Source organism: Gobio gobio (assembly GCF_949357685.1).
Source record: "Gobio gobio genome assembly, chromosome: 9".
In the NCBI taxonomy this organism is placed as follows: domain Eukaryota; kingdom Metazoa; phylum Chordata; class Actinopteri; order Cypriniformes; family Gobionidae; genus Gobio; species Gobio gobio.
The window spans coordinates 2,787,781-2,801,046 of NC_137115.1; the positions used below are offsets into that span (position 1 = coordinate 2,787,781).

The window sequence follows — 13,266 nt, forward strand, 5'->3', positions numbered from 1 at the left end:
CAGATCGCTTTTTGTTCGAATATTGATCATAAAGGAGGTGGTTAACAGATCTACGCAGTTTCAATGGCCTTTGACTCTTTTTCCCATCACTCTTCTTTCTTCTTCTATAGGTCATGATCTGGATGAATCTCCATGGAAGCGCTGTTCCATTGCAATGTGAATGGTGTCGCTGTGATTGTTTATTGTATTTGTGTTGGTTCCCATCAACGTGCCGTTCCCGTGAACCCGGATTCAGCTCGCGGCGAGAGGAACGAGCACACATACGGTCATCCTCACACACACTGTTTTCTGTCCAGCCACCCCGTTATCCCTGGCCTTTCGTCAAAACACACACTCGCTGCCCCCCATTAAGTCGAATCCCGTCACCATTCTTCAGTGGGTTACATCGCTGGAATGCAAAGTGAGATTATTGAACTGCAATTCTGTAATTTAGATCAGGAAAATCAGCAACTGGAAACAATCCTTCTTCTTTTCCCAAGCCTCTCTCTTTGTCTGTGCCGCTTTAGTGAAGGTGCAGTACTGGGAACGCCGCATGAGAGCGATCGGCCTGTCTGTCTGTCATCCTCCAGCTAACCAATTAAGTAAAAAGTGGTTTTAGTTTGAATGAAGGCCCTGGAAAATAAAATAAAATAAATGGCTTTGGGATTAAAGCACTTTGAATAAAAGCCTTGAATCCAAAAGCTGGAAGCAGTTTATCAAGCTGTTTTTACCTTGGAGGCTTATCATAGTCTTTTACTTAACCTGCTGCAATTTACATTAAATTAGCTTGTAATGTTGCCTTGTATGTCAGTCCACTGATAGTTCTAGAATACAAACTAGGCTGTATTTGATGTCCCGCTATAAACAAGATGAAGCTGTGCCAGTATGGATAAATATTCCGGGTTCAATACAAGAATTAACATCATACACTCTCAGAAAAAAAGGTACAGTGGCGGTACAATGTTGTTCCTTGGGGAACAAAATGTATAACTGTACCTTTAAAGGTACACGATTGGTCCTTAGGGTACAATTATACCATTGTTTTCCTCACTTAGAGAAGAAGTTCGGTCCTAGAGAGCCGCTGTCCTGCAGAGTTTGACTCCAACCCTGAAAGACGTCTACAGAAGCTCTTATTGAGAATTAGCAGAGGATTAGATGTTGATGTTTTATTGAAAATGTTCAGTTGGTCGCCATTATGGAGATCAGGGTTCCCTTTAGTTGGCCAGTTTGACTCTTGGCTTTTTATGTGAGTTTGTGTTCAAATGTGACTAAACTCATCACTGACTATAAATATTATTAAATAATATTCACCAACAATACTTTCTTGCCACAGATCAGACATTCTGAATTCTGAATTTAAATACATTCTAGGGGGAGAAAAGTTCAGACGCACACAGATATATCAGGAATCAGCATTTGAATTTCAACAATGGTGACATACTTAATGCTGCAATGCATGCTGGGAGCCATGAGTTTTATACTGTGGTGGTTTAGTAGGGTCGGAGCTAAACTCTGCAGGACATCAGATTTCTAGGACCGAACTTGCCTACCCCTGACTTACAGGGAGAAAAATGTACCCTTAAGGGTCCCAGTGACGGCCACTTGTACCTTAAAAGGTATTCTTTTTTTGAGAGAGAGTTTAATGTTGATTACAGCAACAAATAATTTCTAAATCAAGGTCACAGTGAGGCACTTACAATGGAAGTACATGAGTAAACTTTTTGGATTATTTAAAAGCAAAAATGTAAAGCTTTTCATTTCATAACGCAATTGTGCATTATTGTAGCTGTAACACTGTTAGAGTTATAATTTCTACAGTTATTTTAGGGTTTAAAGCATTGTGTTGTAGTGTCAATAAGGTTAGATATAACTTTATACAGAAAAGATTACATGATTTTTTTTTGCAAAAAAAACAAGACATTTTTTGTCTTGTTTTCCAGGAGAAATATCTAAAATTCTTTAATCAAGATACATTTACTTGACAAAATGACATACGAAATTATTATTTTAGTGAGTTTGTGCTTAAAAGAACAACATGATGGAGTCAGAAAAATAAACTCCAACATTCAAAGGGAAAACAAGATTATTTTTCTGACCCCACAGATATTGGTTCTTGTTTTAAGCATGAAGTCACTAAATTTCCATATTTTTTTCAGTATACAAGCCTTAATTACCAATTTTCATGCATTACATCACTATAATTGATTTACCTCGATTATCTTGTTTCCATAATCGTTGGATGCCAAGATCAAAATCGAAATACGATTAATCGCACAGTCCTAGCGTCACGTGTGCAGGAGTGCGAGCACAAGCAGGAAGTGCTGTTGCAGTTCACCAATCGGCCACCGGTGGCGCTATAACAAGAGTTTTCAGGTCATTTTGCTTCTCAAGTTGATTTAGCAGTGTTTAGATATTAGCAGTGGAAAGTTGTTCATGTCTTGTGGCTGTACTATTGAAACATGTTTGGCTCCATTCACTTCCATTAAGTGCCTCACTCACTGTAATGAACTGTAATGCTTTGTTTTGCGGTAATCAACATTATTAACATTTATGCATTTGGCAGGCGACTCGCGTTGCATTGAAGGTCTACATTTACATTCCCTGGGAATCAAACCTTGGCGTTGCTGGCGCCACGATCTACTGTTTAAGCTACAGGAACATAATGTTGTACTGTATTGTACAGTAATGCATGTGTGAACACTGACATCCATGTTGGAATATCTATAGTTTCTTTAACTGCCAACACTGGTCAGCCGCCACAGCTCACCGTATGCTTCATATGATACAGTTAACCCACTCATGCATGCCATTAGCTATAGGTAAGACATGATTTATGTTATCATATTGTACTCATATCCACTGTTCGTATGTACTGTGTACTTGCTGTGTTACAGGAATTCATATTTCTTTGTATCTGAAATGGAGATGTATGCCTTGATTGGTTAAATCGAACACAGACTTGGATGATACTACTGTTGCAAAGCTAACATTGCATAATGTTGCTGAAAATCCTAATACCATCCGTACCTACCTCGGAAAGAGAAACAGTATTTGCAGTTAAAAAGAGCTCATTACGCTACACTTGAAGAGCCTTAAACGACAAACATCCATCCATGCTATCATCAGATAATACATTCAGTTGAAAGCATGAGAAGTTTTCCGTAAGGGTCGTCGTATGTGATCGACGTGAATGGAAAGTGTGTTTTGATGCATCAAACCCTTCAACCAAAGCTTTCTGCAATGAGCAGTTCTTTCATTTCTGAAGACAGTCTGGGAAAAGTGTTGTCCATTATCAAGATCCAGATCAAATGCAGAACAGACTAGTTTCCTCGTATCTCTTTATACCCTGATTATTATAGCATTGTTTATATTGTAGACAGTGAACTGGTTGCTATATCCAGTGCTGTGGTCCAGGACAGATGCACACATCCATCTCTTTGTTTGAGCTGTTGTTATCACTGTTTTATTTTGTGTGTCTTAGAGTTCATCTTTAAATAAAGACCGAAGTGTATACCAGCTTGTCTAGCACAAGTAGAAAGTCTTTTGAGTTCAGACAATCAAAAGTCGATTACAGTGGTTGGAAAATAAACACAGTTCCACCACACACTCATCAAACCGCGCTGAAGTGGCACAGCTTCAGGGAAAGTTTCCCATCTGCCATCTGTGTGTGTACAGAACATGTACTGTACTCAACGCCAGCAGCTTTTGTGCCATTTCGATTAAGAATTAGGCCTGTAAGGAGAACTCACATTAAAGATGAATCTACACTCGTCAAAATCATCAGAGGTAAAGAACAAGGACGTGCAACGAAACAAGAACACGTCAAGCCGCAAAACACACACGCGTGCAGCCAAGCGACTACAAGGAGGAGTTTAGGGTTTGGCACATGATTTTTACATCAGACATTGATGATGCGTGTTTGGTTTGTATCAGCCTGCTTTGTTTTAATATGAAACCCAAGAAACATGTCATTTCTGAGAAAAAAGACAGTGATGAAAAGTTTACAAGAGGGACAGACCAGAACACAATGAGCCTTTGTTAAGCTTTTGGTAAACTGGAGAACGCTGGAATTCATTTATGAGATGCTGGCCGAGCAACAGAAGATTTTTGACTTTATTTGATTTTATTTTTTCACCGGCTATTGACCTTTTTTGGTTATATAAATATGAATGAATCCATGCATGGAAAATAGATCAATTAGACCCTTTTTGGTATGAATTGAATGAATGCATCAATGAACGAGTGAACGCATGAATGAAATCAAATGAATTAATGAATGAGTGAACGCATGAATGAAATGAATGAATGAGTGAACACATGAATGATATAAAATGAATGCATGAACGAGTGAATACACAAATGAAATGAATGAATGAGTGAACACTTGAATGAATTAGTGAGCGCAGGAATGAAACAAAATGAATTAATGAATGAGTGAACGCATGATTGAATGAATGAATGAATTATATGAATGAACAAGTGAATGCATAAATAAATGAATGAATGGATGGATGAGTGAATGAATGAATTATATGAATGAACAAGTGAACGCACAAAAAAATGAATGAATGAATGAATGAGTGAATTAGTGAATGAATGGGTGAATTAATTAATGAATTAATTAATTAATGAACAAGTGAACGCACAATTGCTTGAATGAATGCACAAATGAATGAGTGAATGAGTGAATGAATGAATGAATGAATGAACAAGTGAAAGCACAAATGAATGAATGAGTGAATGAATGAATGAACGAATGAGTGAATGAGTGAATGGGTGAATGAATGAATGAATTAATGAACAAGTGAAAGCACAAATAAATGAATGAATGAATGAACGAATGAGTGAATGAGTGAATGGGTGAATTAATTAATTAATTAATGAACAAGTGAAAGCACAAATGAATGAATGAATGAGTGAATTATTTAATTAATTAATGAACAGGTGAACGCACAAAAAGGAATGAATGAGTGAATGAACGGATTAATAAACAAGTGAACACATAAATGAATGAATGAATGCATGAGTGAATGAATGAATTAATTAATTAATGAACACGTGAATGCACAAATGAATGAATGATTGATTGAATGAATGAGTGAATGAATGAGTGAATTAATGAGTGAATTAATTAATTAATTAATGAACAAGTGAACGCACAAAAAAAGAATAAATGTGTGAGTGAATGAGTGAATGTGTGAGTGAATGAGTGAATGTGTGAGTGAATGAGTGAATGTGTGAGTGAATGAGTGAATGTGTGAGTGAATGAGTGAATGTGTGAGTGAATGAGTGAATTAATTAATTAATGAACAAGTGAACGCACAAATGAATGATTGAATGAATGAATTAATGAGTGAATTAATTAATTAACAAGTGAATGCACAAATTAATGAATGCGTGAATGAATGAGTGAATTAATTAATTAATTAATTAACAAGTGAACGTACAAATTAATGAATGAGTGAATGAATGAGTGAATTAATTAATTAATTAATTAACAAGTGAACGTACAAATTAATGAATGCGTGAATGAGTGAATTAATTAATTAATTAATTAACAAGTGAACGTACAAATTAATGAATGCGTGAATGAATGAGTGAATTAATTAATTAATTAATTAACAAGTGAACATACAAATTAATGAATGCGTGAATGAATGAGTGAATTAATTAATTAATTAATTAACAAGTGAACGTACAAATGAATGAATGCGTGAATGAATGAGTGAATTAATTAATTAATTAATTAACAAGTGAACGTACAAATTAATGAATGAGTGAATGAATGAGTGAATTAATTAATTAACAAGTGAACGTACAGATTAATGAATGAGTGAATGTATGAGTGAGTGAATGAATGAATGTGTGAATGAATTAATTAATTAATTAATGAACAAGTGTACGCACAAATGAATGAATGAGTGAATGAACGAATGAATGAATGAATGAATGAATGAGTAAATTAATTAATTAATTAATTAACAAGTGAACGTACAAATTAATGAATGAGTGAATGTATGAGTGAGTGAATGAATGAATGAGTGAATTAATTAATTAATTAATTAACAAGTGAACGTACAAATTAATGAATGAGTGAATGTATGAGTGAGTGAATGAATGAATGAGTGAATTAATTAATTAATTAATTAACAAGTGAACGTACAAATTAATGAATGAGTGAATGAATGAGTGAATTAATTAATTAATTAATTAATTAACAAGTGAACGTACAGATTAATGAATGAGTGAATGTATGAGTGAGTGAATGAATGAATGTGTGAATGAATGAATGAATTAATTAATGAACAAGTGTACGCACAAATGAATGAATGAGTGAATGAACGAATGAATGAATGAATGAATGAGTAAATTAATTAATTAATTAATGAACAAGTGAACGCAAAAATGAATGAATGAGTGAATAATTAATTAATTAATGAACAAGTGAACGCACAAATGAATGAAAGGGTGAATAATTAATTAATTAATTAATTAATAAGTGAACACACAGATGAATGAATGAGTGAATTAATGAATTAATGAATGAATGAATTAATTAATTAACAAGTATACGCACAAATGAATGAATGAATGAATCAATCAATGAATCGATGAATCAGTGAATTAATCAATGAGTGAGTGAATGAAATAAATAAATAAATAAATAAATTGTATGCATGAATGAATGAGTGAATCAATGAGTGAAATTAAATGAAATTAATGAACGAGTGAACGCATAAATGTATGAGTGAATGAATGAATGAAAATATGATTTTCTTCAAATATTTTTAATATCAGGGAATAATAACACACTAAGTGTATTTGATGTATTTATTTGATACAGCAAAAAAAGAACAAACTATAAAAAATGCACAGAGAAACACAAATCTTACAGGAAAAGCAAACATAATCAGTTATTCATATTGTTTTGTGTTCATAATTCCTTTGTATAACAGACTGGCCAAAAATGATGTCACACAGTCTGTCATGTTTCAGTGCTTTATTACCACACATTAAAGATGGACTCCAAACACAACTACACAACTACACAACATGCTTACAAACCCTTTAACACATTGTAATAACACTTGAATAAAGGGTGAAGATGCCGATTTCCAAGACATCACCTTACATCACACATACAGGAATACATAAAAACAGAACTCTTTCTTATATTTCATGTCATGTTGTTTGATGTATTTGTGCTGCTTTACTGCTCATGTTGTGATGTTGTGATGTTGTGATGTAGGCCTATATCATCATCACTGATACTGAGTGTGAGCTGAGCCTCTGGGGACCACATGCTCATGTGTTTGAGAGGTAAGGCCGAGTCTGACCTATTACTGGATTCCTTCATCATGACATCAGACTCAAAGCAGAGCGAGGAGACGTTTTCAGCAGCGCTCCAGTAATACGTGTGGTGTAGTTTCAGAGTAAACACTGAGTAACGGACGGCACAGCTTACCTCACTGTAGAGAGAACCATCAGGAGGTCTGCAAAACCTCAACAAGAACAGAGAGAGAGAGAGAGAGATCACACAATAACAGCATTTCTGTAAACCAGCACAATCTCATTGTCTCAATCTCATTTTTTTTGGAACTGGTTTAAACCCTAGTTTGGTGGGTTTATGAGCTGTGCAGGCTGATAAGACCAATTGTCTGACCATCGAAACTAGACCAGATAGACCTTCTGAAAACCAGTTGAGTCTCTTCGGTGGGAATATAGAACATATAAAGACGAGGGAAAGTACTTCGAGGGCAGATTCAAACACTGATGCAACAGCTTGTAACGGTTAGTTATTGACGTTGTGAAGCTCATTATGACTCCGTATAACCTTCATCAACGGGCATGAATCCAGTCTGATATCACAGTCTGAGTTCTGGTGGTTGCACTTTATTTTAATGTGCTATTGTGTGTAATTACACAACAACAACATATTTCAATTTTAGGAGAAAAGACATTTATTTTAATGTACTTACCATTTCTTATAATTAATTATGAATTATATATACGATTTACTAGCATAGTATTTCAGATTTTTTTCTAGTGAGTGTTAGGGTGCTGTCACATCTCTAGTTCGGTTCATTTGGTCCGAACCAAGGGCAAACAATTATACATTGTAGCATTTTTCAGCTTTTTTTGGTTCCTTTTCACACCACAGTGACTGCTTTGGTCCGAACCAGTTGAAACAAACCAAAATGCAGTCACATGACAACATCCACATCACTCATTGGCCATGGCGTTTTTGCTAAACGGCTGGTTTTGTCCCTGGTCATAATCTATTACATTGTTTGTATACACCACAATATGCAAACAACACATTTCTATAATGAAACGCGGATGCGGCTTGAAAACAACGCTCTAATGCACTGCAAACGGCGAGCGCGCATCGCTCATCACTTCAAGCGGAGATCGCGCTGTTCTTGGGAGTTTTCCAAAGTTGGGACCTAATATGGCCCTAATAACGTCTGTTGTTGTGTTGGGCCAATGTTGGGTGCTGACATTGGCCCAACGAAATTTTGTCCGTTGGGCCAACCATGTTGTTGGATGGCCAGCAAAACTTCTGCCAACCTAAAAACACCTTACCAACCTTCTGCCAACTTAAAAACCACTAAAACAACATTGGGCCAACGTTGGGCCAACCATGTCATTGGACAGCCAGCAGACCTTCGAAGAAATTTAAAAAATATAGCCTATTTTAACCATCTGCCAACTTCATAAACAGTAAATCTGCAAACTTGTAAATAAATAGGCTTTACCTATACCTTTCACTCAAATTTTAAGATTGGGACTATTGATATCAATCTTCTTAGTATTCCTCAATCAATTCATTTTAAACAATATAGCAAGAACAAAATAATAATATTATAATTGAATGCCTGTTTGTTGAGACCCGAGGTTTGTAAGATTGTATGTATTTTTTTTTCTGCACAATAATAAATGAATCTATAATTACGAAATACGTTTCTCTCATACTTACTGCAGACAGAAAACAAAACAATAATAATATTAATCTGCAAAACTTGAAATAGCTCAGGTTTACTGCAGAGCAAGAACTGAACACATTCAGATATTACTGTCACTGTCACTGATGATGGATCTGGTGAAGAAGCTGTCAGTGATCAAAACATTGATTTTGAAGATGTTGAAAATGAGTTTTGAGAATATGCGTGAGATGGTGAATATGAGGCAGATGCAGAATGTACTGGGAAATGAGTTCTGACGAGGACAGTGATGATGGTGTAAAACATCTGCTCAAACTGAACCCTTACAAGCTCCAAAAGGGAACGAAATATGTTTTATTTTACTCTTCCGTAATTGTTGCTCTAATATCAGGAGTTTTATATATTATCGTGACAGGTCGAAAACTATCCATGTTAGATATACACTCACCTAAAGGATTATTAGGAACACACACTAATACTGTGTTTGACCCCCTTTCACCTTCAGAACTGCCTTAATTCTACGTGGCATTGATTCAACAAGCTGCTGAAAGCATTCTTTAGAAATGTTGGCCCATATTGATAGGAGAGCATCTGCAGTTGATGGAGATTTGTGGGATGCACATCCAGGGCACGAAGCTCCAGTTCCACCACATCCCAAAGATGCTCTATTGGGTTGAGATCTGGGGACTGTGGGGCCATTTTAGTCCAGTGAACTCATTGTCATGTTCAAGAAACCAATTTGAAATGATTGGAGCTTTGTGACGGTGCATTATCCTGCTGGAAGTAGCCATCAGAGGATGGGGACATGGTGCTCATAAAGGGATGGACATGGGCAGAAACAATGCTCAGGTAGGCCGTGGCATTTAAACGATGCCCAATTGGCAATAAGGGGCCTAAAGTGTGCCAAGAAAACATCCCCCACACCATTACACCACCACCACCAGCCTGCACAGTGGTAACAAGGCATGATGGATCCATGTTCTCATTCTGTTTACGCCAAATTCTGACTCTACCATCTGAATGTCTCAACAGAAATCCAGACTCATCAGACCAGGCAATATTTTTCCAGTCTTCAACTGTCAGACTGTAAACATGTGTTCTTCTGCTGTAAAATTGGGCATGTTAAGATTGGGGAGATACAGATTTGATTCTCTTCTGGAGCCGGTGTCTAGTGGCCAGTCCATGAACTGCAGTTTAAGTCACTTCCGTGTTGAATTCAAGAGAACGACCGGAATATAACCCAGAAAATGGTTGTTTGTAACCCAGCATTTTTTAGAGTATGCTTATATTTTTCCTGTTGACTGGATTATTTCAGGGCTACACGACCACTTTCAGTCTGATCGAAATTGAATTCAGATCAGGGGCCGGATTCACGAAAATCTTCCTAAGAAAGAAGTTAAGATAAATTCTAAGAAGTTCGTAAGAATGTTCCTAAGTGCAATTCTTGAAAAAATTCTTACGAAGTTCTCAAATATTTTCTTAAGAACATCTTAATTTTTTACTGAAGAAGAAAATCAAAGGTGTTATTTGGTGTTCTTTTATTGAAAGGTATTACTGAAGACTCGCTGAATGAAAAACACCTCAAAGTCCGTCTTTTTACGCTTCCCTGCAGATTACCGTAGATATCATAATAAGTGTGCAGATTATACCAGGTACCAAAGATCGGCCGCTAGATCTACACAAGATGAATCATATCTCAGAGACATCCGAGCCTGCGGCAGAAGGACTAGCCGAGGAAAGGCTGCTCTCGCTGGGGTTAACTAGCGCTGAACACCCGCTGATCGCCTGGATCTCACAACTACGAAAACACAAGATAAAATTGTCAAATAGGCGCTCTCTTTATAAATCAATCACAGATTTAATCTTTAAACAACTACATTCTCACCTGAAAAAGTCTCAAAACTACAATTTGTGACACAATAACAGTTTAAATTACGTGGGGTTTCTCGTGTCTGCTATTGACGCTTGCTGGTTGGTGCGATCTGGTTGCTGGTTTTAAACTCGTTCATATGGTATTATTAGTTATAAATATTATATTAAGCTAGCTACTGTTATGTTGTATTGCTTAATATTTGAAACCATGCTTGAAACCACCAAATAAATTTGTTAGACATCTTACATTTGGGTATTTAAAAAAGGTTGGAGGTTATCCTAAGTTTAAGAAGTTATTTACGATGATTTTTAAGAACATTCTTTTCGTGAATATGAATACTTCTTAAATTTTATCTTAAGAACAATCATAAGAAAAAAGATGAGAGCATTCTTAAAGCTACACTGTGTGATATTTCCCCCCATCTAGTGGTGTAAAGGTATATGACCATCCAGTGAATATTAGTTTCTGTTCCTCTCAATTCCGATTTCGTTTTAACTCCTACGGTGGCTGATTTAGTCCAAGATTAATATGGCTTCCAGTTCGACCTCGTCCACATTCGACACGGTGCCATCGAGTGTTAAAACGCCAAAGGCGAAGCTTGAATTCACGGGTATGTCCCTCTTTGGCTAATGTACTTTCAAGATGGAGGGGCAACATGGCGACCGGCATTCGAACCCTCACCCGTATGTGTTTACAATGGCATATTATAAACTTACGAGAATACTTTATTACTTGAAAGAAGTAAATATACATTAATGAGCACATATATTTTTGAAAGAACTAAGTGTTTTTAGCTAAGAATAAACTAAAAAAGTTACACAGTGTAGCTTTAAGAAAAGTTTTTGGGAATACAAAATATTCTTAAATTTTTTCTTTTCATTTTCAAGTTAGAAAATAAGAAGAAATTGGCAGTTAAGAATAATTTGATTCTTAAGCAGGGCTCTGAACCGGTTCAAGGAACGAAAACGAAAAACGGAAACGAACGAAATTTTAAAGCGAACAAAAACGAAAACGAAATCAAAATCAATTTGTTCTGAACAGAAACGTTAATTTGAAATTACCATTAACCGGTTAATAACGTTATTTTATCGTTCTCTTTATTATTTTAATTTGGCAGTGACCAGTCATGAATAGAGTTGTGCAGCATGTGATGTGACGGATCAAGCGTGAGTGAAATGTCATCTGTGAATCTACCGGTAACGTAAGTCAGTGTGAGCGCATTTACACGCCTCAAGTACATTTCTTTCCCCGCTGAGGTCATCAATGAAAGCGCAGGTAATGGAGGACATTATTTTCGTACGTTTAAATAAGTAGTTCGGACTTTAAGCTCAAATAGACGGATTTAGGCTAGTTTATGGATTTCGTTTAAGCCTATCCAAGTAGGCTATATCATCTATCAAACATTTTTCCTATAGTCTTTCAGATTGCCAATACAGCTCAATGTTTTCTATCTAGACGGTTGATGCTTCGCATTAAATGGTGTGTTATATGGCATTAAATGATCAAGCTTTATTAGCTGACTGAATTTGATTATGGGATGCAGTGTTGCGCAGTGTTTGCTTTGAAATTAGCAGTTGACGGTGCATTAAAAGAGCAATGGTTATCCAGTTTATTTATTCTTTATTCATGCAATTTTTAAAACAAGTAAAAAAAGTTATGTACAAAGAATGTTATCACTCTTCTGAAAAGAATAGGCATAGAGGGCCACTTTCCGCTCCATTAAAACAGGTCAATATTTGTTCCGCTGTTTATGCTTTGTAATTAATGCATTTATTTCTGTTGTGGTTTTAAAAATAATATGAAATAAATATTCAAGTTTAATTATCATGCGTTATATTATTATTGAGTGAAAATAAGTCTTTATTTATACATATTTGTTTAAAGTATAGGCTAAATTAAAATAACGTTATTAACCGTTATTTTTTCAAATCAAACAGTAATGTTCAATGAGGAACGCAAAAACGGAAACGTTAAAATATCGATTCTGCTCGGAGTGAACCGATTGATAATTTTTTCTGTTTTTAAGCCCTGCTCTTAAGAATGTTTTGTGAATCCGGCCCCTGATCCGATTCTAAATGGATTATTTGTTGCATGTATAGCTATAGCGAAGCCCAATCCAACGGAGCGCTTGATCTGCTGTTCAGCATTTCATCTAGCATGACTTATAGCGATACCGACATGAGATGTTTGTGTAGTGTGGAAACACACGTTTGGCTGTTGAGCTCTGGGACGACGTCACAACGCCTTGATGTCGCCGTGATTTATCTCCAGACTAGTGGCGTTCTCCACCATTAAATCAAATGATTAACAACTCGTACTCAGTGGGAGATTATCTTGAACTGTTCAGATGTGAAGAACTATCACTTACGCTGAGAAACACAAGCGTGGAGATTTTTCACTTCAGCCTCGGCGAGCGGCTTGTTTGCTTTAATAATGACGGCTGGTTGCAAGCGCGTCTCAAGCGGCGCG

The 13,266-nt window shown here is 36.1% G+C and overlaps 1 protein-coding gene across 1 annotated transcript in view; it reads left to right on the top strand.

Annotated features, from left to right (window-relative positions):
* The window catches only part of loxl1 (lysyl oxidase-like 1), a 39,844-nt gene extending 36,324 nt beyond the window's left edge, over window positions 1–3,520 (top strand). The window contains exon 7 of the mRNA XM_079824819.1: window positions 111–3,520. Within this exon, the coding sequence (XP_079680945.1) occupies window positions 111–117 (7 nt within the window). The 3' untranslated portion in view covers window positions 118–3,520. The remainder of the gene's footprint in view (window positions 1–110) is intronic.
* Window positions 3,521–13,266: the final 9,746 nt, after the last annotated feature.